This window comes from Rattus norvegicus, chromosome 1, assembly GCF_021556685.1.
Source record: "Rattus norvegicus strain SHRSP/BbbUtx chromosome 1, alternate assembly SHRSP_T2T, whole genome shotgun sequence".
NCBI classification, from domain to species: Eukaryota; Metazoa; Chordata; class Mammalia; order Rodentia; family Muridae; genus Rattus; species Rattus norvegicus.
This window is the reverse complement of record NC_141534.1, coordinates 227652996-227678841: the sequence shown is the minus strand read 5'-3', so window position 1 is coordinate 227678841 and position 25846 is coordinate 227652996. Positions and strand designations below refer to the sequence as shown.

The following is a 25846-nucleotide window of genomic DNA, read 5'->3' as shown; positions in this document are numbered from 1 at the left end:
CCAAGAACAACATGAATTGTAGATTGTGTGATCTGTGGCAACCTAATAAACTCAAATTATCTTCTTCCTGTATAAGCTGGGATCATGGAGGAAGAGACCAGCTTGTCTGAAGTAACTTGTAAGGCTCAGTCATCTGCCCACGAAGGCAAACTCAGGAGCACTGTGCATTTAACCTGCTGACACTTGTTTGTGCGTAATACTTGGCTGCTGATTAAGAAGCAAGTGCCCATGGGACCACCTTTCAAAATACTCAAAACATCCAAGCGGATGAAGCCATGGTGATAACAGCTCTTTGTAACTATTTACCTTCCTGTTTCTGTGTGGGTGTGACATTGTCTACAGATGTATGGCCTTTCTGCCAAACAGTTATGCTGGCGGAGGATGGGACAGCCTCTCCATGGGAACAGGCAGGTGATGACACTTCTTTCACAGACTTGGCATTCTTGCATGATACTTTATCTGGCAACAGTGAACTTCGCTCCTGATTGTTTATGGCATGCCTTTAGGCAGAACGGGCTGTGAATGCCTGCACTGTATTCTACTCGATCAACTCTTGTTAAATGTGTGTCAGAGACAGAACACAGCAGTCCAATTAGAGCAGGTCTCAAAACAGCCACTGTGAAAGCACTGCCTGTGGCATGTGGGCAAGTGAATAACATGATGCCAGGAGCTGCACTCTAACAAATTACTGGCTAGACCGCTAGTATTCCCAGGCTCTGTCCATGCTACATACCATTTTCTTACTGATCCAAATTCAAACCCATAAACATTACTCTTCTCTCTCCACTCACTTCTTATATGTAGGCCATTAACATTTATCAGTAATAATAGTAATAGCATTTATTCGTTATCTGTTATATGCCAGGCACAACACCTCTATTATGTGTCACTACTAGAATGAAGCAGCCTCTTGTCTTGCAGACATGGAACCTCGTATAAAGAAGTTAGGTCATTATGACCATGATCTTAATGAGTACTGACACCCTGGCTACTGACCAATTTTCTTTTCTTTCTTTCTTTTCTTCTTTTTATTTCCTGGTCACCATGAGGCTACCAGGCTTCCCCTGCCATTCATTCCCACCTTAGTAGACCATGCTGCTACATGTCCAAAGCAACTCAAAGCGTGGCCCAAAAAAAATGTTTTCCCCTTCTATGGGTTTTGGACCAGGTATTTGATCATAGTGATTAACAATTGACCAAGAGTTCATTATCACATTTTATACCTATGGAAACAAGATTTACAAATGATAAGTAACTAATCCAAAAATTACAGATATGAGTGTAAAAGTAACTTTTATTCACCATATTTAAAATGTCATCTCAGAGACTCACTGCTTTCTGACCTCTGGCTGGCTGGTTCAACTCAATTCTTCTGGCCCAAACACCTCTCCAAGGTGACTGATTCAAACTGGCTTCTCTTAGCTTCTCATTGAATTGTTCTGCTTGACATCAAACTAACTCTGGCAATTTGTTCTAATTGTTGGGCTCCTTCGTATTCTCTGGCTTCTACTTCCTCTGCTGACCTGCACTGAACTGCTTGAACTCACCATGGGGGAACCCAACTACTCTGAGCTCACTGCACTGACTCGCTGCTCAGCTCTCTCTGCAATGTTCTTGAACAGCTTCTCTGTCCTGTGCTTTTCTCATGAGAGTTGAGCAGATCCTATATCTGACTCATTTTGTCAAATCTTTCTCTGATTTGTCACTTTGTCTACCTCTCAATTAGATGTCACTTTCAAATATGGCTGCTTCTGCTGTGCTTTGGGACCTACCCTGTCCTCATCATTCTGTTTTCTGAAGTTCTATTCACTCAGCCAAGATGTAACAGAGCCCCCTCCTAGTTATTTTCCTAGGCTTTGCATGTGTAGCTATACTAGATTTTATGTCCACCTAAATCTTTATTGCCTCCCCTTGAACTAACAGATATACTTATAGCTGACATCATCTACAGTCCCCTATCAAAACTCCCTTTTCATTTCCTCAAATGTGGGTTGAAGTTTCTGCTCTATCCATGCCAATCACTTGCCCTTCTCTAGATGCCTTGCTCATCCCAGTCTCAAGCCCTTGTCCTCTCTCCCCTCTCCTCAGTCAGTCTCCATTTTCTTTTTTACCCACTGTTCTGCTTTGAATAGGAGTGGCCCCCATAGACTCATGTGTTTAAATGTTTGGTCTCTAAGAAGTGGCACTATTAGGAGGTGTGGCCTTATTGGAGGAAGTACATCATTGTGGGTGCTGCAGGATTTCAGGTCTCAGAAGCTCGAGTTCACTTCCTGCTGCCTGCCAATCAATATAGGACTCTCAGAGCCTTCTCCAGCACCATGTCTGCCTGCAGGCTTCAGTGCTCCTCACCATGGTAATGGAGTAAACCTCTGAACCTGTAAAATAGTGCCAATTAAAAGTTTTCCTTTATAAGATTTGACATGGTCATGCTGGATCTTCACAGCAAAGAACCCTAACTAAGAGACCCACTTAAACATAGCCAACCTTTCACGCCCAAGTCAGCCATATTGAAGTTCAGTAAGCAAATGATTTTAATGAATTTCACCCAAACAACACAAACCAATACAGTTATAGTCTCTGACTCCTTCGGTGAGCCCAAAACTGAGCAAGAAATTGATCTTTGTTTGCAGAGGGATCCAATCGAAACCAGCTGCTCTGACCTCCACGTTTAGTTTTGAATATGTGGTGTCTTATGTTTTGGGTTATTGAAGTGAGCCTATTCTGTGTGGTTGGTAAAGTATAGACATACCCCAGAAAAATGACCCAGAAGCAAATAGTTCTGAGCCACGTGACTGAGGTATCTAAGACGTCAAGTCCACCCCATATAAGTCCTTACTCAGAGTTTCTCCCAATAGCCACTCCATATTAAACTAATTGTATTACATCCCCTTGGGAGCAGATATGTGAGATGCCATATTAGGTGGTTCTGGACCTTAAGGGTCCAGCCCATGCCTTTCATCTGCATTGACTCAGCATGATGAGCTGAGGTAGCCTGCTATTTTCTGGAAACTTAGTTCCTTGATCCCTCCCTGAGGCCAAGCTAGTGAGTCAGGTCCTCCTCCCCTGCCCAAATCCCTCTGGCTGCTGTCTGACCTGCTTTGACTCCTCTTTGCTTTCAAGACGGATCTTGATAGTCATCTTAACCAGATTTTACATGGTATGATTCGCCTGGGGCCTCGAACTCTCCAGGAGAGGCCCAATCCTTTGCTCTGTTCACCACTAGTAGCCAAAATGCACAGGGCCAGGCTTGGGAAAAGCTGCTTGTGGACTAGGAGAACTTGAATGTCTTTGGCTTATGCAACCATCTAATGTCATTTAAGTTGTAATTTTCTAAAGATGAATTTGTAAAAGATCAACATTTACTATGGAATAGAAACAACCACTTCCTCCAGTAGCAGGAACAGAAGACAGTATACAAACTACTGGCTATAGGAGAAGACACAAGAGAAAGCCAGGGCTGTGTTGTTCATTGATTATAAATCCAGGCACTGGGTAAAAAGATAAAAGAGACTTTGGTGCCAATCAAACATGACCAGTGTTGCTTGGCTATAAAAAGTCATTAGTTGGGGTTGGGGATTTAGCTCAGTGGTAGAGCGCTTGCCTAGGAAGCGCAAGGTCCTGGGTTCGGTCCCCAGCTGCGAAAAAAAGAACCGAAAAAAAAAGTCAGTAGTTAATGAAAGTTTCAGTCCGTTCTTCCAAGTGCTCCCTGAAGAGTTGTGCTAAGGATTTTTCTAGGGGTTGATGTTTACCCATGTATTTTGAAGTCAACAATAGTGTGAGAAGCATTCTCTGTTTCTAGGCAGAGAAATGAATGAGGAAGTACAGAGTTGAAACAATGGCCTTATGTTGAGAAGTTAAATAAAGGAAAATTGTTTAAAACCACCAGACAATGAAGAATCGTGGAGTGCTTGCCAGCAAATGCAAGAAAGGACCTTTGCTTGATCCCCAGTAAATCAAACAAAATAGCAAGAGTGGGAGAGGAGTGTTGAAACCTGGATGCCTATAGAGAGCATTTTCCTCTCGTGTTGCTTAGCTAAGAGCTCTTGCTGTGCTCACTGGGAAAGCAAGAACTAACATTGATCTGAGCACATGCCAGAGTTCTATACGTTTCAAAGGATCTTTTAAAGATAGCCTCATGTAGCACAGGGTAGCCTTGAACCCATTATTTAGTCAAAGATGACTTTGAACTCCTGATCCTCCTGCCTCTACCTCCCTAATGCTGAGATTATTGGCTAGTATCAAAGCCAGAACTTCATGCCAGCTGGGCCAGCACTCTTCCAACTGGGCAACATTGCTAGCCTTTGAAGCACACCTGAAGGGATGGGTAATTTAATTATTCTGACCTCTTTTTTTTTCTTTTTTTCGGAGCTGGGGACCGAACCCAGGGCCTTGCGCTTGCTAGGCAAGTGCTCTACCACTGAGCTAAATCCCCAGCCCCTATTCTGACCTCTTTAAAAAGCACCTATGATTATTTCTCTCTTACAAATAAATTGACTAGAGCTCAGAGAGGTTCCATAGAGTGGCCAACCGAGTTCCCATACCTAGGCAGGGAAGAGATACAATCTACATCTAGGAAATCTCAGTGTAAATCCGAGTATTTAATCTGGCTCCTACCTCTGAGGGAAGGCATTGTTCTCTAAGAGGGGTGAGGACCAGTCAAAATCTTGAGCTTTGACCACTGAAACTATGCAGAAAGACAGGACATAGTAGGCAGGGAAACAGCAGAGACTCTGAGTCTGGGATCTGTCTCTTCCATAATGCCTTCCCTGCCCCATCTGCTCTTGTATACATCTCACGTAGGCATAGACCTACACACATGCCAATGCCCTCACTTTCATGCTCACCTCTATCTCATCAAGAGAGAACAACACACAACCTGGTCTTCATAGCTTCCAAGTAAGAAAGTAGACATCTTCCCACTTAACGAAGCATACATTGATAATCCTAGCATTTGGGAGATCAGGAGTTCAAGGTCACCCTTGTCTACTTCAGGAGTTCAAGGTCTGCCTGAGTTATATGAGACCTAAAAAACAGTTTATACATCCATCCATACATAAAGTAGTTCATGACTAATGACTACCCTACAGAGGGATGGAACATCCTAGATAGTAGCCTCTTCTAAGAGCTGTGCCCATTTCAGAAAGACTTTGACCTCAGCCACCTAAGAAGACTACACCCACAACTCTGGAATTTTCCATAGCAAAATTTAAGACAAGCTGATTTTACTCTGATACAGAGAGGCTGTCTCCAAGGGCAGTTAACAAAATAAATAATAAATAAAATAACTTGCGTAGGCTGCATCTTGCAGCTCAGTTGCTTCAAGAGGACTCTGTCTTTAGCCCACAGGGTCATTCGTTTTCACGGCCTCATTGCCACCCACCCACATATGTAGCCGATACATTCTCCAATTCCTCTTGGGAATGGCAGAGACAGCACAATTTGGAATACAGTCTTCCAGGGTTTGAAGAATGTTCTAGGAGTTAGCTTCTGAGGACTGAATTCCTAATTCGGACAAAAGAAGCTTCAAGTTATCGCTAACCACATTGCTAACAGAAATGTAATGTTGTGACATTGTGATGTAATTAAAGGTTCTGGTAACCATAGCATTTTGCCATCCATTGTGCAAGGTGCTTTAAGGTCTTTTTTTTCCCCATTTGATCCCCACCACACACCACGAGAGGTTATTATCCACATTTCACAGAAGAGGAATGTCAGGGAAGTATGTGTTTGATTAATTTGGGACAGCTGGAGAAGAGACTCAAAAAACCAAGCCCAGGTCGGGTGACTCAAGGTTTTTCTTTTTTTCTCATTTGCAGAGCATGGTGCCTCCTGTTCTCCTGACACACAACACTGAGCAGTTTTCAGTTCTCTATTTACACTCTAAGGCTGTTTTGAAAAGCACAGCGTGGTCACTCCCAATGGAACATATGGCAACCTGACAAATGGCATGGACATGTTTCCCTAGTCACCATTAGGGGTTCCAGGCTCCTCACAAATCTGTCATTAGATAAGCTGTACAACAGCACCCATGCCTGTGGTGATGCTGACAGTGACCCAGTTAAAGGCTAAGTTGTTGACTGCCAGAGCAGGGCTGGGCCACAATACTAGGACTGGTCATGCGATTGTGCTTTTCCCAGGATTTCTCTTTCCTCCTAATTAGAGAGTCGCCTGAGACATTGGTGCATATGAAGACAGGTCAGCGAGAGACTAGAGGAGCATTGGGGAGGAAAGGTAAAGTCAGCATGGTCTTTGCATTGAGGAAGAGAAAGGGGGTAATTTGAAGATGTTCCTTCCTGTGGCCGAGTGGGATGAAGCAGCTGTCCTAGCTTAGTCACGTGATGACGGCAGGTTAGAAGGTTCATTGAGTTGCTATGGAAATGAAAGTGGGGAAAAACAGATTATCCATGTATCAGAACTTAAACCATAGCAGGAAATGCTCTGTTCTTAGTCCATTCTGTAAGAAGGACTTAAAACTTTAACCATCTCTACCCTGGCTCTCTTGACCAGGTCAGGAGTGTTTGGTATACGCCGTGGACTATAGTCCTAATAATGTCACCTTCTATCAACTCTCCAAAGAGGAAGGAAATGGTGTGCCCTGGATAGAAGGTGCCCCCTGAAGTTAGAATATTACTCCTGCAGTTGTACAGGCTTTGCAAAAGGTAAAGAAAGAGAGAGAGGAAAAGGGGAGGGAGGGAGGGAGGGTAGTGAGAGAGGAAGGAAGGAAGGAAGGAAGGAAGGAAGGAAGGGAGGGAGGGAAAGGAAAAGAAAGGAAATGAAGGAAGGAAGGGAGGAAGGGAGGGAGGGAAGGAAAAGAAAGGAAAGGAAGGAAGGAAGGGAAGGGGAGGGAAAGGAAAGAAGGAAGGAAGGAAGGAAGGAAGGAAAAGGAAAGGGAAGGAAGGAAGAAAGGAAGGAAGGAAGGAAGGGAAGAAGGAAGGAAGGAAGTAAAAGGATAAGAAAGGAAATGAAGGAAGGGAGGGAGGAAGGGAGGGAGGGAAGGAAAAGAAAGGAAAGGAAGGAAGGAAGGAAGGGAAGGGAAGGGAAAGGAGAGAAGGAAGGAAGGAAGGAAGGAAGGAAAAGGAAAGGAAAGGAAAGAAGGAAGGAAGGGAGGGAGGAAGGAAGGAAGGAAGGAAAAGGAAAGGAAAGAAGGAAGGAAGGAAGGAAGGAAGGAAGGAAGGAAGGAAGGAAGGAAGGAAGGAAACGTTGACCAAATTATAGCTCCTTACCTCTACTATGGTGTTCCAAAACAGCCCCTCAGTGTGCATCAGATACCACACCTTCCCCTCTCTGCAACTACAAATAGAACAAGCCTTCGAGGATAAAAACTCATGCTGAGTAGAGAGAGCTAGTATACCATTAGACCCTGTAAAGATTCTAGTATCATTTGCAGGGATAGAAAGAGCTCATTCAATGGTTAGGAAAATTTACGTGCCCGCCTGCAATGGCTCTGACAGGCTCGTGTGACTGACTACGCAGCCTCTAACTGGTGTGTTGTTTTCATGGGCTAAAGAATCTTTTGGAGGTGGGTCACTCCAGAATTACTCTGCTTTCTGGACTGACACTATATGAGAAGCTGCTGCCTCACGTTCCCACCACTGTATAATGAACTGTAATCTCTGAAACCCAAGGCAAAACAATTCCCTCCTTAAAAAAGATGGTGTGCACACTGAAGATGTGTAATGGACAACTGTCCACCATATTGTCCTCACGCCCAGGACATGATAGAGTGTGCAAGTTCACTGTGTTTCATTGCAGATAACAATTACACTCATACCTTTTTCTCCCCTTGGGTCTTATTTTACTTCACTGTCTATCCCCTTAATTGATGGAATTTGTACACATTAACAGGGTATAGGGCACAAAGGCTGGCAAGATGGCTCAGTGGATAAAGGCACTTGCCACCAAACTTGACAACCTGACAAGCTGAGTACAATTCCTAGAACCTACATGGTAGGAGGAAAGAATCAACTGTCTCAAATTGTACACACACACACACACACACACACACACACACACACACACACGAATAAAATATTTGCAACTCATTTCAAAAATAAAAACAGCAGGATACTTCGCAATAGTATACACCATTGAATGGCTAAGTTGAGTTATTAACATATGTAGGGCCTCCTCTGCTTGTTTGCTGGTGAGAACACTTACCCTGTTCTCTCTGAGGTTTTCAGATATCCAGTCAACTGCTGTTAACTACAGTCCCCATGCTGTACAGTAAAGCTCACAAACTCATTCCTCTGACTGATTGATCAGCCTCTCCCTATCCTCCCCACCTTCAACCCCTGGCAAACCACATTTCTCTTTCTGTCTCTGAGTTTCAGTTTTGTGGACTGTATATTAAGAGTTACGATGTTGAGTCCCCCTGTCTGTGCCTATTCAATTCCAGTGCCATCACCCTAGGATTTAGTAGACGTTCACTAACACAGAGGCAACACTAGAGTCATTTAGTCAAGGAAATGGTAAACAAGAGCCTATATATGTTGTGCTTTTTTGGTTTTGTATTTGTTCTTTTACCTGAGGGTTGAAGAGATGGTATTCTGGCTTCAAGCTATTTCCCAAACACCAAATTTATGTTCTTTTCAGACAGCATTTAAGAAGCATCAAAAAAATCCTGTCCATGCTGGGAATGTAGGTCAGTATGCTACCGTGCTCACAGGCAGTAGGAGTTCCTCGACTCAATCTCCGCCATTCCAAATGAGAAAAAAAATCTTTTTCCTAGAGATCTGATAAGTTTGCTTTACTAATTAAAAATGATATTTTGAGTTTCACTTAAGGGCTTAGTGCCTAGAGGTGCAACAAACTGCTTAAGAAGCTCAATTGATTTGATTCACAAAATGGCCTTTTAATACATGGGGCCATTTGATCAGAGAACATACATTTGGAAGGCTTATTCGATCATTAAGAAAATCCAGTTGGTGCAGCGTGCCTATTCTGTGTCCATTCATTTTCACAGTGACCTCCCTTTTGATACTGCTGTTACCTCACCAAGTGGTTTGAATAAGGCATGCATGGCTTTCTTTTTATACACAGCAAAACTACTTGGAACACTGAAAGCGCAATTGAATCCATCACAGGGGTACGTTGTAAAAAGGGCACGGGCTGGGCTCCGAGTTCCTGGGGCACAGCCCAACTGTCACTTGCCTAGTAGAATTAATTTATGCAAAATGTTTCATCCATCTGAGCCTCAGTTTCTCGCTCACAAAAGAGGTTTCTGTCTGAACTAGATATTACATAGTACAGCACTTGTAATACGGAAAGCGTCAATGAATAGAAGCTTGTGTGCTTGCAGTATCCCCTCTGGACTCAGGTTCGTTGGCCAGCGCTTCACTTTGGGTTCCTTCTCTGTGTGTCTTAATGTGGTCAGTGCTAAAACAAGGGTGGAGAGAAGAATGTCACCTCTTCGTTCTGCCCTTTGAAGAACGTGTAAGCTGAAGGAAGCTAAATATTTGCACGTGTATTGCATCTAAAATTTATGATCCATCCAGAGTGTAGGAGCACCAGCCCTGAGGATGCCAGAATGGTATCCTATGTGACTACACACAGCACACAGATACGCCTAGGCCTGAGAGTGAGAGAGCCACAGGACTAGGAAATGCAAGTCCTGTCAACCCAAGCATCCCATGGGGAGGGAGGTGAACCAAAGGAAATGCTGAAAGAATAGATTACAGAAGCATTCTATCAGTGTCTCAGACACATAGCCAGACCAGGAAGGTTGGTGGGACTCTCCTAACTGTCTCCTTGTTCTTGTTTTCTTTTTGCCTGTAGTGGTTCCTGGGGTAGGGGGAGACACAGAGGATGGTCTCTACCAGATGTCTCCCTTCTGATGGGTGTACCTGTACACCCACTGCCTACCATTATCACCTCTCTCAAGTCTTTATTTGACAGATCTGTACCCTAAGACAGTCAGTGCTTTTTATGCATTTCCCCAAAGCCTGAAGGGGTTCTGTTGCTGTTAATATTGAGTATAGGCTGTTAAGGAGCAATCTTTTTGGGTAGATAATGTTAGATAGATAGATTGATAGGTAGATAGATAGATAGATAGATAGATAGATAGCCATTTTCAGAGTTTAGTTTCGTCCCTGCATTTGTGTTCATTTACATGCTGTGTAGCCATCACCCCCATCTATCCCCAGAACGCTTTGATCTTCTCTAACTGAAACTCTGAACCCATGAAACTCTAACACCCTATGGCCCTCACACACTGCCCCCTGGAAATCACCTTTTCACTTTGTCCTTATGACTTTTACTACTCTGCAGGCCTCATAAAGCATTTGTCCTTTTGTGATTGGTCCGTTTCACCTGGTCTAATAGCTTCAAAGTTCACCACTATTGGAGACCTTGTCTAAATATCCTTCTCCTTTAAAGCTGAGTGACTGTGGAGACTTTAAGCTAAAGGTGTTTCAGTCTCAGTTGATGGTCTCATTTATTGAGCACTGCTATAAAAACATCAGCTTAACGAGGCTTTAAAAACTGACTTATTTCATTAGCATGTAATTAGCTGCAAATGTTGCCAAGCATTTATTGTAGCTGGCATAAAATAATAAATGTATAGTTCTTTTTCATGAAAATTGTCTTCACACAATGGTATTTTAAGTTGGAGGCTATGTATTGGCTTTCTTGCAAAGAGATAGTATTATTTAATTAGCACTTCGGATTGTGAAATTATTCAATAAAGTCACATGATTCCTGGCACTTGGGTGATAAACCGCATACGTAGACTTTACACAGGAAGCTGAAATAGCCAGGCTGCTCTGTGAAACAACTGGCAATACCAAGCAGCTGGATTCCCAGTGCCTAGTCCTCCTCCCCCATGTACTAGCCACTTTGATAAAAATAAATGTTTTTTTTTTTTTGGTTCTTTTTTTTTTTTTTTCGGAGCTGGGGACCGAACCCAGGGCCTTGTGCTTCCTAGGTAAGCGCTCTACCACTGAGCTAAATCCCCAGCCCCAAAATAAATGTTTTAAAGCACATCATAATCTATTACTTAAGTATTTGTTCCTTTATTGGGATATGTATTTACACAAACTGTACAATCAAGTTTGTTAGAATCAATAAATACACAATGCTCCTATAGAGCAAAGCTCTTGAGATGAGCAGGATGGAAAAAGCCTAAAATCTGAAATATCAGAGACAGAGGTAAGAGGATCATGAGTTCAAGGTTATATTCTGCTACTTGGTGAGTTTAAGGCCAATATGGATTACATGAGACCCTGTCCCACCCAAAAAAGGAAGAGAGATAAACATGTAAGGAGTAAGGAGGAAAAGGAAAGGAGAGAGAGAGAGGTGGTGGTGAGCTAGCTCATTTTGTGGCCATATATATCTAAAGTCTATTATTATGTCTTGGGTTGTTTTATAACTGGGAATCATATGCATGTTCACCTTTTCTGGATGAGCTCATTTGAGTTCTTTTTAATCTAAGATTATTAACATTTCACTGTTATCAAGGCTAGAAGTAGCATAGCAAGTTGCTTACTTATACACTTCTAAATTCACAAGGATTCACTTTGAAGCTGGGTCTTCAAATTTCCAAAAGCCCTTCCTCCCCATGTGCTTCAACTTCTTCAGAGTCCTTTATAGCCCTATAAAACAGGATTTAAAGGAACTAATAGAAAAATGGAAATATTCCAACCACAGAAGAAGTAGGATCCGGACATAATAACAGAAGTTGCCAAAAGGAAGAGTTTGTAGGATAGGTGAACAATATGCTGGCTCCTGGCATCTCTGCTAAAAGTGATTTCTCCTAAGAATTTTGTATATCATGCCTGTCATAAACATTCAACTTCATTGTGCAACGAAGACAGATGACAAGAATTTGCTGTTCCAACAACGCAAAAGAAAAAAAAAAAGTAACTTCCTTATGCCCTTGGAATCTGACTTCCTCAGTTCCAAATGTGCAGGCGAAGACTTTTGCCTGTGCACAAGGACTGAAGGCAGTTGTTTATGTGACTAATTGGACATCCACATAAATATGGGAATTGGGGCAGGGCCCTCTATTGTCATCTGTTGTAAAGCCAGTACTTATTGTAAAGTGAAGAGGCGTGCAGACTGGAGAGGGATGAACCATTTAGCTGTCCTTTGATGACTCGCTTACATAAGCTTCAAGGTCACAAAATGTTCTCCATTTTGTTACCAAGTACCAAGAGGAAAATAAACAGTCTTGAGCCACCACTTCTCAGGAAGGGAAGGGTCTTGGGAAGGGTTAGGAGAGAATCTTTGTGGATGCTGTAACATGAAGACATAAAGAGGAGATTTAAGACTGAGGGATTGGAAGGAATATCCCAAGGAAGGGAGATGAAGAGCACTAAATGGACAGTTGTCAATGGGCAAGAGGAAAGATACACCTTTCTTAAAGACAGGTGCTAAGAGAGCAAGCACTCAAGGAGCTCACAAGGAGTTTAGACATTGAGAAAAAGGAAACTGAGCAAACTCAGATATCATATCCTCAAGTTAGATGTCTCCTTCTGAAGAGTATGAGGAGAAAGTGAGCTTGGAGAAAGTTTGGCCCAGTCTAAGTAGAGAACACAAGGAGTGAGGTGTGTAAATGCTTGTGCTTATCAGTTGTTCACAACCTATGGGGGTCTTTACCTCTTTTGGGATTGAACGATCCTTTCACAGAGGTCACCTAAGACATTGGAAAACATAGGTATTTACATTACAATTTGTAACAGTGACAGAATTACAGTTATAAAGCATCAACAAAAATAAATTTATGGTTGGGGTCACCACAACATGAGGAACTATATTAAAGGGTCACAGCATTAGAGAGGTTGAGAACTACTGCTTAGATCATGTTTTCAAAATTGCAGAGCTAGGGAATGCTCAGTGGTCATTAGATCTAACGCTATTTTATGAGTGCTGAATAGAGGCCATTATACTTGAGCAGATCAAGAAGACACATAGCCAAGGTACTGATGAAAAAGAGGGAGAATTAATTTTCCACATAGGCATGGTGGTGTTCTCTTATAACCCTGGCACTCAGAAAGCTGAGGCAAGTAGATCACAAGTTCCAGGGCAGCTTGGCCTGTATAATAAGACCCAGGGCAGCCTGACCTGTATGGTGAGACATTGTGGAAAAAAATAAGCAACAAAAAAGAATGCACAAAATAAGTGAATTAATAAATGTTTCATTCTCTGGCTCATTCTTTCTTCACCTAAAACCTGTCTCTGTAAAACTGCCCCCTCCCTCCCCCTCCACCTCCACCTCTTGTTTTCCTTTCTCTTCCTCTTTCTCTCCCCACCTGCTCTCTTTTTTTTTTTATTAACTTGAGTATTTCTTATATACATTTCGAGTGTTATTCCCTTTCCCGGTTTCCGGGCAAACATCCCCCTAGTCCCTCCCCCTCCCCTTCTTTATGGGTGTTCCCCTCCCCATCCTCCCCCCATTGCCGCCCTCCCCCCAACAATCCCGTTCACTGGGGGTTCAGTCTTAGCAGGACCCAGGGCTTCCCCTTCCACTGGTGCTCTTACTAGGATATTCATTGCTACCTATGAGGTCAGAGTCCAGGGTCAGTCCATGTATAGTCTTTAGGTAGTGGCTTAGTCCCTGGAAGCTCTGGTTGCTTGGCATTGTTGTTCATATGGGGTCTCGAGCCCCTTCAAGCTCTCCCAGTTCTTTCTCTGATTCCTTCAACGGGGGTCCTATTCTCAGTTCAGTGGTTTGCTGCTGGCATTCGCCTCTGTATTTGCTGTATTCTCTCTTTAGTTGTCTTTCTTTCCTCTCTGTTCTCATGAGAGTTTGACATATCTACCTCTGACTCATTTAGGCAAACCTTTCTCTGATTTATCACTTTCAAACATGACCATTTCCTTCTACAAACCAATTTTACTTTAAAGGTATATACTAAGGGCATGCCTATATTCCAGCCATGGATTAGGGTTGGTCTATCCCAGCCAGATCACACAGACCTAGAAGGTCTTTTGAGTGTGATTTCTTGCCAGAGCAGCCATGTTGCTGGATTAAAATTGCACTGAAGTAGGAAAAACCAAAGATGGGGTGTTCCATCCCCATCCATCGGAATGCAACTACAGTAAAACCATGAGTTATCTTAGAACATCATTGAGGTGGCTTGACTAAGCCATGAATGGGTCATCCTACCTCACCACTCCAGGTGGTTCTCACATTGACAAGCTCCAGATGATTAAATAGCTGTCAAATTCAAGAGTGGGGTGAGGCCAAGTGAAAGCAATGGTTCTGCCAGAATCTGGACAACATTTTATTCTGAGGATTATCTGTTCTCAAACGACAACAAAATGTGGCACTTTGGATCTGGCTGAAGAAAGCTCTCAGACTGTTGTGATTTTGTGTTTGATTGTTGTTGTTTGGTTTGGTTTGGGTTTTTACAGTGACAAGGGAGAAGAGATGTGGTGTGGGAGGAGGGATGGATACATTGAGGGCTACCCTGTCTTTGATGCCTTTGGGCAGGTTGACCTCTCTCTACCCCTTGCTGTGGTGGTGATTTCCTATGTTCAAGAGAAATGTGTGAAGCTGCACTGAGTTCTGTGGAAAGATCAGATATGTACTCCTATGGGAAAGATAAATTTTCCAGCTGAATGAAAAACCCTGTTCTGTTTCTTCACTGGTAATCTTTAAGGATAACATCTATTTCGCATCTGCCAAATTTCAGTCAAAACACTACTTCTATTCTTTCCCTAAAACTACAATCCTTCCCCTTATAGCATGCTTAGACAAGATGTGGGTGTGGCCTGACCACTGCTTAACTTGAAGCATAACCATGTCTTGTGTTATTTCCACTGCTCAAGTAGCCAGCAAGAGCTCTGGCTAATCCCCGACTGTCAGCCCTGGCAGGCTTGCTATGTGGAATAAAGTAAACAGCTACATTTGTTCCACAGGAGAATATATTGATGAGCAAGGCCACTGCCAAATCTGTGATGCCTCATGTGCCAAGTGCTGGGGACCAACTCAGGACGACTGTATCAGCTGCCCCATAACAAGGTGAGTGACTTTTAGTGATTCCTAGGGGTGGGGTATAGAGAGGATGTGTTGACCACCTTAGTGGCACCTAACTGGGCTGTTGGACACAGGACCCAGACTCCTTCCCATGACATAGATAATCCTTTTTGTCTGACCACAACGTACCTCTGTAGCATCCTCTCCCTTGAGGTTAGTACCCTGGGCAAAGACCAATTTCCTAAATACTATAAAAGCTATCTTGTTAATGAAAATATACCTTTGAGATCACTTTTCACCAGTGGAATCCCATATCCTACAAACTCATCCCTCAAACAGCATTTCAATTTATATATATATATATATATATATATATATATATATATTCATTTCTATAATCAATTTAAGTGAAAACTATTATGTAAAAGCATTACTTCCCTCTTATTAAAAATTACTATGTTTGTTAATTTATTATTTACTTACATGTAATCTATATCTATCCATACATGTGTCTACAGTACTTGTGACAAATTATGGGAATAAGTTCTCTCCTTCTAACATGTGAGTCCTGGAGATCCAACTCAAATCATCATACCCTAATCTTTTATGACCTTCTACTCTAATGGCATCAGAGCATGTGTAGCCTTCGTAGGTGTCTGGAAGACAACTGTTTCCAAATGCTTGTTTCTTGAGATCTCACATTTGCATCTCCTTCCTAGTACAGTGCAAGGAAAACTGGAGGCATCACTACATGTCAAAGAGAAATAGCAAGCAATGGAATGAGCAACACTTAATCTAATGGACATCTCCAATAAAGAGGATTGAATGCCCAATATATATTTTTAACAATGCTACTCTGATCTAGGTTTTAATTGGGAGCTTCTGGGTGACAGAATCAATGGCCTTATCCATGCTTAGCTAAATGTGTAAGAAGCTAGGCCAATCTCTCTCTCTCTCTCTCTCTCTCTCTCTCTCTCTCTCTCTCTCTCTCTCTCTCTGTGTGTGTGTGTGTGTGTGTGTGTGTGTGTGTGTGTGTGTGTGTGTGTGTGTCTCCCAAATTGGATAAAGATATTGCAACTCTACTGAGACACTCCCTCTGCCCAAGGGTCATTCTGTCCTCATTCTTCCTCGGGACTGTGACAGCCCTGTGAACAAGGGCTGAGCTGTATTTATTTCTTTATTTTCCACAGTGATAAGCATAGAGTAACAGTTTTATAAACATTTGCTTGCCTTGTGTGTCATCAAGACCGTGGGTTTGATTGTCAGAATCCCTCAGAAGTAGAAGGCAAGAAATACAGCACGACGACTAAAAGGAAAGACGGAGGTAGGGAAGGACAAGGAAAAAATAGACGTCTCAAGGGTTCCTAATGCTAACCATGAGAATGCTTTCTTTTTTAATTAGAAAAATATCCTATGGTCCGCTAATTACTATGCTATATTGTCCATATTTTACTCTCACCAATTACCCTGATAATATTATTCACAAAAAATATTTCCAGAATCTAGTTCTCATTTTTTTGTTTTATTTGCAACCTTTCCTTTAACTTGTTTGTTTTATCTTTCTTGACTGATAAATTTAAAGATTCAATAGCCTGCTTTTCAGGTATTAATACATTTATCTCCCTTTTAAAAGTATTTGTTTCTTTTTACAAAATATTTCTTTTAGAATTTCATACAATGTACTTTTATCCTATTCACTCTCCTCAACTCCTCCCTGATTCATCCCTCAACTTTCTGACTTATTTTTTTTTTTTTATTAACTTGAGTATTTCTTATATACATTTCGAGTGTTATTCCCTTTCCCGGTTTCCGGGCAAACATCCCCCTCCCCCCTCCCCTTCCTTATGGGTGTTCCCCTCCCAACCCTCCCACCATTGCCGCCCTCCCCCCATAGACTAGTTCACTGGGGGTTCAGTCTTAGCAGGACCCAGGGCTTCCCCTTCCACTGGTGCTCTTACTAGGATATTCATTGCTACCTATGGGGTCAGAGTCCAGGGTCAGTCCATGTATAGTCTTTAGGTAGTGGCTTAGTCCCTGGAAGCTCTGGTTGCTTGGCATTGTTGTACTTTTGGGGTCTCGAGCCCCTTCAAGCTCTTCCAGTTCTTTCTCTGATTCCTTCAATAGGGGACCTATTCTCAGTTCAGTGGTTTGCTGCTGGCATTCGCCTCTATATTTGCTGTATTCTGGCTGTGTCTCTCAGGAGCGATCTACATCCGGCTCCTGTCGGTCTGCACTTCTTTGCTTCATCCATCTTGTCTAATTGGGTGGCTGTATATGTATGGGCCACATGTGGGGCAGGCTCTGAATGGGTGTTCCTTCAGTCTCTGTTTTAATCTTTGCCTCTCCCTTCCCTGCCAAGGGTATTCTTTTTCCTCATTTAAAGAAGGAGTGAAGCATTCACATTTTGATCATCCGTCTTGAGTTTCCTTTGTTCTAGGGATCTAGGGTAATTCAAGCATTTGGGCTAATAGCCACTTATCAATGAGTGCATACCATGTATGTTTTTCTGTGATTGGGTTAGCTCACTCAGGATGATATTTTCCAGTTCCAACCATTTGCCTACGAATTTCATAAACTCGTTGTTCTTGATAGCTGAGTAATCTGACTTATTTTTCTACCCATAGAGTCCAATTTGTGTTGGACATATATCTTGGATGGGTGGCCTTCTGCTGGAGTTTGGACAGCTTACTAGAGGAAACATTCTTAAGGAAAAATGACTTTCTCTCCTAGCACCTACCAGTTGCCAATAGCTCCTTGATCAGAGGGGAGACTTCATCTTGACCTCCCTGTCCTTGATGAGATGTTTGTCTTAATTTCAGCGTGTACTGGGGCTTATGCATGCTGTCATCATCACTCCAAGCTCATATCTTCTCAGCCATATATGAAGGATATTATCATATTTCTGCTTTCACTGTGGTTTGTGAGTGTCGTTACAATCACTTTGAGTTTACATCTTAACTGCTATTTATGAGGGACACTGTTTGCTTATGTTTATCTACTACCTCTGGCTCTTTAGAGTCTTTATGTCCTCCCCTCTGTGATGATTACTGAGCCTTGGGAGGAGTGGCTATGATATAGATGACCCATATGTAGCTGAGCATTCTGCATTCTCTTATTCTCTGTACCTTGCTAGTTGTGGATATCTGTGTTAATCACCATCTACTGTATACAGAAAATTTTCTGATGAGAGTCAGGAGATGAATTAGTCTATGAGTATGATGATGTCATTAGGAATTGGCTTAATGCACTGTCCTTTCAACAGAATATTAATGTTAGCTTCTTTTCTAGTTCCTATGACCTGTCTAACCATAGGTTCTTGGCCTGATAATAGGTCCACGAATGAGTTTCATGTTGTTGCTCTGGACTTAAATCCAATCAGAAAGTGATTGGTTACTCCCATATCTTCATGCCACTGTTGAATCAATGAGTATGTCCTGTCAGGGTCAAATATATATATATATATATATAATATATATTATATATATATATATATATCACCTCACAGCACTATGAACATTAAACAGAAAGGGTAAAGCATCCAATTGAGTACCAGCTAAATTTCTCCATGTCTTATGTCTTAAGTATGTCGTATCTTCCTTCAGCAATAGGCTCTTAATATTCAATTCTTCAGAGTAACCAATAGAATTTACAATAGCCTGTTCTGTTTAGAAGTCTGTGATATTTCACTGGCCAATAACTCCAAAAGACTTAACTCATTCCTGGCACCAGGTCTTTCATTTGTTACTCTGTGGTATCTAGTAAGTGCATTGGAATTCTGTCATAAGATAACTCCATTTCAACTCTTTTCCTATATGTGTATAATTTACCTATTCCTATAGCTATAGCTATACTTATATAGTAGCAATCTTCTACAGCAGTGCATGTGTTTCCTTATGACTTTTTCAAAAGGTCACTGTTGTTATTATTTATCGCCCCCATATGCCCTTTTCTACCCTGTCCTCCCATTTCCTACTCAAATTTAACCACTTCTGCTCCATTCATCCACTTTGAACCTATATATCATTTATTTCTATCTCCCCTGCCTTGGACCTCCCCATCACAGCCCCTTACTAATTTCCAGAACTCTATGATTATTCCAAATGAAATAAACATATCTGAAAAGTCAAAGTTAATATCCACAAATAAGAGAGAACATATTACGTTTACCTTTATGAGTCTGCATTACTTCACACAAAATGATTGTTTCCAGTTTCATCCACAGCACAATATCATTTGCTTCAGTCAAAATGGCTAAAATCAAAAGAACAAATTATGAAAAATGCTGGCAAAGAATGTGAGGAAAAAATATTTATTTACTGTTAGTGAGACTGAACAGTCACTATGAAAATCAGTATGGATGTTCCTCAAAAAGCTAGAAATAGATTAATCACATGATCCAGCTATAACACTCTTGGGCATATACCCAAAGGATTCTATATCATATTACAGTGATACTAGCTCATCAATGTTCATTGCTGCCATGAAATCAACCAAGATTTCATGATTTCAACTGATGAATGGATAATGAAATATGGTGCTTTTACACAATGAAGTATTATTCAGCCATTAAGCAATTATGAAATTGCTTTTTAAAATAATTTTGTGTTGTTTGAAAGTTTCATACATGTATATAATGAACTTTAGTCCGTTTCACTTTTTCTTTTCCCTTCTTTCTTCACAGAACATCTTATTTTTATTTCCTTGTGTGTATGTATGTACATGGATGAGCATGCATGTGTGTGTGTGCATGTGTGTGTGTGTGTGTGTATACATTTGCATGTGCATGTGAAACGCATTATGCTTAAATAAAGTTGCATCATATTTCTAAGTGTTTCTAGAATGGGAGTTCATTTAGTTTAACATGGACAATTTATCAGTGACCACACTACTGAAGAAAACGATAACCCTTCCTCTAGTCACCATTAACTGTCAGTAGTACCATGGGTAGGGGAAGAGTTTATGAGCCCTTTCCTCTTCCATGTCGAAATGTTGACAGGTCCAATATTTTTCAGGTCTACTGTAGATAACTTCAGGTGTAATCAATTCATGATTGCATTGGCTTCATGTCCAGAAGATACCAATTCATGGCCATCATCCCCAATTTCTTTCTGTTTCTCCATTGTGTTCCCTATGCCATTGGAGGGTAATTATTTAGATGTCTCATTTAGGGCCAAGTCATTTATTCTCTGCACTTTGACCAGATGTCTCTGTATTAACTGTTATCTAAAAAAGGCTCCTCTAGTGAGTGAGAGCTGAAGTAGTCTATAGGTATGAAGATCAGTATTTAGAAGGCAGCTTGATGCCATGCTCATTTAGCAAAGTTAAAATAGTATGTTTCCAAATGCCCTATAACCTCTCTAGACTTGAGTTCTTAAATGCGCTTACAGTACCATGTATGATTTTCTTTAATGTAGCAGTCCTTAAATCCAATCAGAAAGCAAGTGATTGCCCTATAACATCCATGCCACTATTGCACTAGCACCCACGTTTTGCCAGGCTGGCTATTATTGGATCTGGCAGGTTTCACGGTTGGGTGAATTGCTGATAACTTTTCCTGTGAGCATCCATGAGGCTATTTTCTAAGTGTTTCTAGAATTAAACTTGTAAATACTAAATTTTCTTTAAAGACACTTCAAAGCGTAATTTAAGATAAAGACATTATCAAAACTAAATGCTATTCTCCCTCTAACTCCCATTTGTATTACTGTGAATTATTAAATTGCCTTGTATGTTTGAACATCTCAGAGCACGTGTCTAATGAGGCAATTATAATCATCCAGTATATATACCCTGGAAGAGCCATGATTGTTCCTAGCACAATAAAAATGGAAAGTCAGAAAACAATTCTACCACCACAAATGACTGCTTTAAAGACATCTAGGCACTGGGGCAACCATGTCAGGGAAGGGAAGGCAGGGTTTGAAGTCTGTCCTGGATACATGAGGAGACCCTGTCTCAAAAAGAGAAACAACAGGAAATCTAGGCCCATTTGCTAATGAAAGGTAACACTACTAGAACATTTTGGAGGTTTTGTTTGTGAAGTATACTATTAGCTTTTGAATAAGGGAATGCATACACATAGATCTTGAACAGGAGTACCTTCCTAAGAAAATATTGTTCCTACGGACAATTTCCTGTCTTTGCTCTAAGCATCCTTTCCTCCCCCACATCTTTCTTCTTTGATGTTAGCTGTATACACACACATCCAAGAAAGGATAATGGAGCATGGTAACGGACTAGTTGAATTCTTATTGTTTCTGGTATTTTCCCTGAAGGGAGTTAGAAAGATAAAAAGGAAGGACTTATCTGGAAATAAGGTGATGTTGACTTATTTGTTCTTGAGAAAATGGCAAAGTATTTTCCAAAGTGTTTCCTGGATCAGTGTCTTGGCTCATTTAGAGCTGCTATAACACAATACTTGAGATCGGATAAATTATAAACAATATAGCTGTGGCTGAATATTACTAGGGACTAGGAGATCTATGTACATGGCACCGGGCCCTGGTAAAGGCCTTGGTGCTGGGTCACTCCACAGCAGGAGGTGGAAAGCAAGGGAGAATGACAGTAAGAGAATAAAAGGAGGCCAGACCTGCTTTTATGGCTTATTCTTATGATCACATCATCAGTCCAGCTATTGGGTAAGACTCATCACTACCTCCTCCCTTCATCTTAAACCCTACTTCACAACATTATCACCATGGAGACCAAGTTTCCAACACATACATTTCGTAGAGCACTTCTAAGCCATAGTAAGTGGAGTCCATGCAAAGCAGGTGAAAAATACTTGCATTATAATTAACTCTGAGATAAATACACAGTCCAAAGGCCCTATAGGACACTGTCCCTGCCATTGAGGTCATAGTCAAGGGATGCTAGCACATTCAAAGCAACCAAGAGTGAGGGAAATTCAACACCCTGACATTGAAGGCAAGAGTTGGACCCATGAAGAGATGTACATTTGCCAGATGATAGAGCAGCAGCTGACACAGCCTTTGCCCAGCCATGGAAGGAGGAAGCTAGCTTGGCTGGAATAGCCTAGTCTCTCCTGTCCCAACCTTAGAATTCCTGATGATGTTTCTTCTAGTTTAAAACTCACTAGAGGTCAGTGGGGTTTCTACCTCATGAATGAGGATAGTTGAAGAGAGGCCAATCAGGTTTCTACCTCATGAATGAGGATAGTTGATGACCTTGAGATAGAATTTTTAGTAGGCTCACATCCAGAATAAGACAAAATGGAAAACAGTGAAGAGGAATTTGAACTAGGGACAGGGATTACAGATAACCTAAAGAACTGGTCTCTGAGGGTTTGTTTTTTAAAACCACAGCATTCTTTTATAAAGTTCCTAGATAAGAAAGATAATCTTCACCTGTGGGAACCTTAACATTAACTTTCAGGTTTGGTCCAAAGCTGAATAAGTAAATTAATGAAAAGAAAATAATACTGACCAAGTATTAGCAACTGTTGAAGCTGGGTGATACATACATTGAGTGGAGGACAATTTTTCACTTATATATGCAAGATATACTTTATATCTGTTTAAATTTTTCTACAATTTTTAACGTAAGAATTTACCTCTGAAATTGTTTTACTAAAAACCAGAAAAAAACTAACTCAATAAAATAAAGACAGAGTCCCGCTCTTTAGGTTAGATTGGCCTGGAACTCACTGAGAAAACCATGTCTTTCTCAAACTCATAGAAATTCATATGCCTCAACTTCTCCAGTGCTAAGATTAGAGGTTTGATTCACTACCCCTGGTAAAAACCAGAAGTTTAGAAATCATAAAGAGTTTTAGCATATTCTATGGTTTCTGTTTGCATTTCCAATTGTTGGGGCTCCTTTATTAAAGACAGCTTAAAATGTGAAACTGCCCCTTACCTCTGTATGCACCACGCACAGCTCTGAAATGCTACGGTCCTAAGTGCTGAAGCCTACTTCCTAGCCCAGCCTTGAAGGAATATAAAGTAAATTAAACTAAATTAAAGCATCTGGAAGTTGCCTTTGCTCTTATACAGCCTTAAACATTTTATGTGATCTGTTTCTATGAAAATAGAGGGCAAAAAGACTTTTTATAAAGTTTCATTCCATTAAAACACTAAAACACCAAGAAGTTATGAGAAAAGCCCTTGTGATGGGCTTTTCAGACCAAGCTAACAATCCGTACACAGGACAGCCCTGTCTCGCTCAGCTCTTGTGTTAGGATTCATGTCTTTCTTTCTTTGACATGGACAGCCATGTGTGTGAGTGTTGCCTTAAAGTTATGACACAGTCTGCAGGAGACCAAGAAGATTATTACATCCAGTGATTCTGAGTCTGGTGAGCAGAACCTAAGGGATCAAGGAGCCAACAGTGAGCTGGCCTTTTATGTTCAATTGTAGACATGAGTCCCATTCTATTTCCAATCTGATGCAAATGACAAAGCGATGAGAAAGGGTGCTTTACCACCCCCACCCCAATCTCCTCCAATCCTGGGTTTGTTGTAACCAGCTCCCCAGCAAATGGTTGGGTCTAGATGTGTAAGTAGCGGGGTTTAGACAAGCCAGACCCACACCAGGAATAATGACCCATTTGGTGAGAGGTGGTACAAACAAAGGAATTTTCCTTCTCTTTGATGATTCCCTCAGCTCCTAGAACTGGTAGTAAATCCTCAGGGATTTGGTCTCTACTCAGTTAACCTGATAACCAACAAGACTAAATATTCTTCTAAGGAAATTCTACAAGACATCAGTTTGACATCATCTGCATTATACAGACTCAATTCACAAACTCCATAGCAACCCAGATGTTCACAGAGCAGTGGCTCTCCAAGTGTGCTCTCTATAGGATCCACAGGAAATGGCATTAGCATACCAAAGAAACATTAGAAATACTGAGTTAATTACTGACCCATTCACAATGACTGATACATAGTCAATCTGGCTACCCAAATGACAGATAAATTGATTTAAAATATGGGGTATATATACACAATTGAATATTATTCATATTTAGCCATAAAGAGGAATGAAATCTTGTCATTAGCAGTAAAATGGAAGGACCAAAGGATGTTGTGTTAAGTGACATAACTCATACTCAGTAAGACAAACACTGCATAATCTTGCACTCATATGAGGAGAGTAAAGCTAGTCAAACTGAAGGTAGACTGAAGGTAAGGAAGGGTGGGGAGGGAAGGAAGACCAAGAAAAACTAGGCAACAGAGATAAGGGAGAAGTTCTGGCATCCCACAGCACAGTGGGACCACCAATCTCCAATTGTAGATTTTATGAAGATTCAATCTAGAGAATGTTGAGGACATCAATCATAAAGAAATGACAAAGGGGTAGGAATGGTAAACGCCCAGACATCGTCAACAGAGGCTAAGCCCTGTGCTGAAATGCCACACCATGCTTCAGTAACATGAACAATCACTGCTTGCGTGTTCATGAAAAATTTTAACTAATGAGTAAATAATTAAAAGTTTTCAAAATGTGTGCTCTCTGGATCAGTAATGTTAGCACCACTGGAAAAAATGTCAGAAATGCAATTTTCCAATCCTTTTCCTGAGCTCAACTGAATTAGAGCATCTGGAGGTGGGACCCTGGCCCTCTTCATCTGTTCACATTACCTATCTGATTCCTACATTATTTCCTCAACATTTTGTGGTTTTCTAAGTAGAGTGCTTGGATTCGGTTGACTTAATCCCATCTGCTCTTATGATTACTCTGCAGAGAATGATGAAGCCCAAACACAAAAATATTAGCAGTGACACCATGATATAAATTGCACACATATAAAGCCAAAGGTTTTAGGAGACCATTTTCTAACTGTTGTTCCAGGCCTTCAAGGGTTTTTTGTGAGCACGACAAAGAAACAGAGGTCGTGAGACTCCATGTGTGAGCAAATAAAATCTGAGTTCATATGCTTGTAATCCGCACAAGGCAATTTTCTGAATAGCATCTAACCTTCAAAATACTGCTTCATTATATGCTTCCAGTGCACTTAGATATGGCACACCCCTTGTCAAATGTGGGCATGTTGATAACTAAAGAAAGTTTTCTCCAAGGCCTCAGGACTCAGCAGCCCATTTAGTATCTTGAAAGTCAGAGACTACATCTAATATTGACTGAACTTGGTGGAACCTTCAGTATGACCTTAATCTGGGTGGGCACCAGTTGGGAGCAGATTTTGGGATCATATCCCAAGCCAGTTTCTGGTTAGCCTGCTTTTGGATCCATAGGCCAAGGATGGGAACGTGACTAATATCTCCCAGGCTCTGAGCTGATCTGCCCCAGGCATCACTCCTGTTTCTGGAACAATGGGAGCAAATCTGTACAGTGAAACATGCGCACCACATTTTCTGACGCTTGGCCCTTCAGAAGTCATCCCGATGAATTCTAACAGCCTGCTTTTCCTCCAGGGTCTTCGATGATGGTCGCTGTGTTATGAACTGTCCCTCTTGGAAGTTCGAACTCAAGAAGCAATGCCATCCATGCCACCACACTTGCCAGGGGTGCCAAGGAAGTGGGCCGTCCAACTGCACGTCCTGTAAAGCAGGTGAGGACAGTTGCTGCTGCCTCCTTCCTCATCCCACTCTGTTCTCTCAGAAACCTGCAAAAGGGCTGAGGTTTAGAGCAGACAGCTGTTCACTATGGCACCAGTACAACCTGAAGGCTCTTTTGCTGCCAGGACACAAAAACCCTGTTCACATCATCACACACATTGACTCACTGCCCCTAAGGAGATGAGCGAAGAGAAAAGAGGTCTTCTCAGGGAAGCCAAAGGAAAGAGCATTAAGTGTGTTGTCAGGCATGACATGCACAGTAAAGCCAAGCTTTGTTGTGGTAGACCTGAAAAGCTAGGGAGTTAAGCAAGACACATATGGTCCCTTAAACTAATAATGCATTAAAGGTTATGTGAGGGCTTAGAGCTCAGCTATGGCATTTTGATGGC

General features: G+C 41.5%; 1 protein-coding gene across 3 annotated transcripts in view; it reads left to right on the top strand.

Moving 5' to 3' along the window:
- Pcsk5 (proprotein convertase subtilisin/kexin type 5) overlaps positions 1–25846 on the top strand; it is a 431011-nt gene that overhangs the window by 295969 nt on the left and 109196 nt on the right. For all 3 annotated transcript variants that reach the window (XM_087575048.1, XM_087575031.1, XM_087575011.1), the window contains 2 exons: positions 14860–14962; positions 25314–25450. In XM_087575048.1, coding sequence (XP_087431174.1) covers positions 14860–14962; positions 25314–25450 — 240 coding nt within the window. The remainder of the gene's footprint in view (positions 1–14859; positions 14963–25313; positions 25451–25846) is intronic.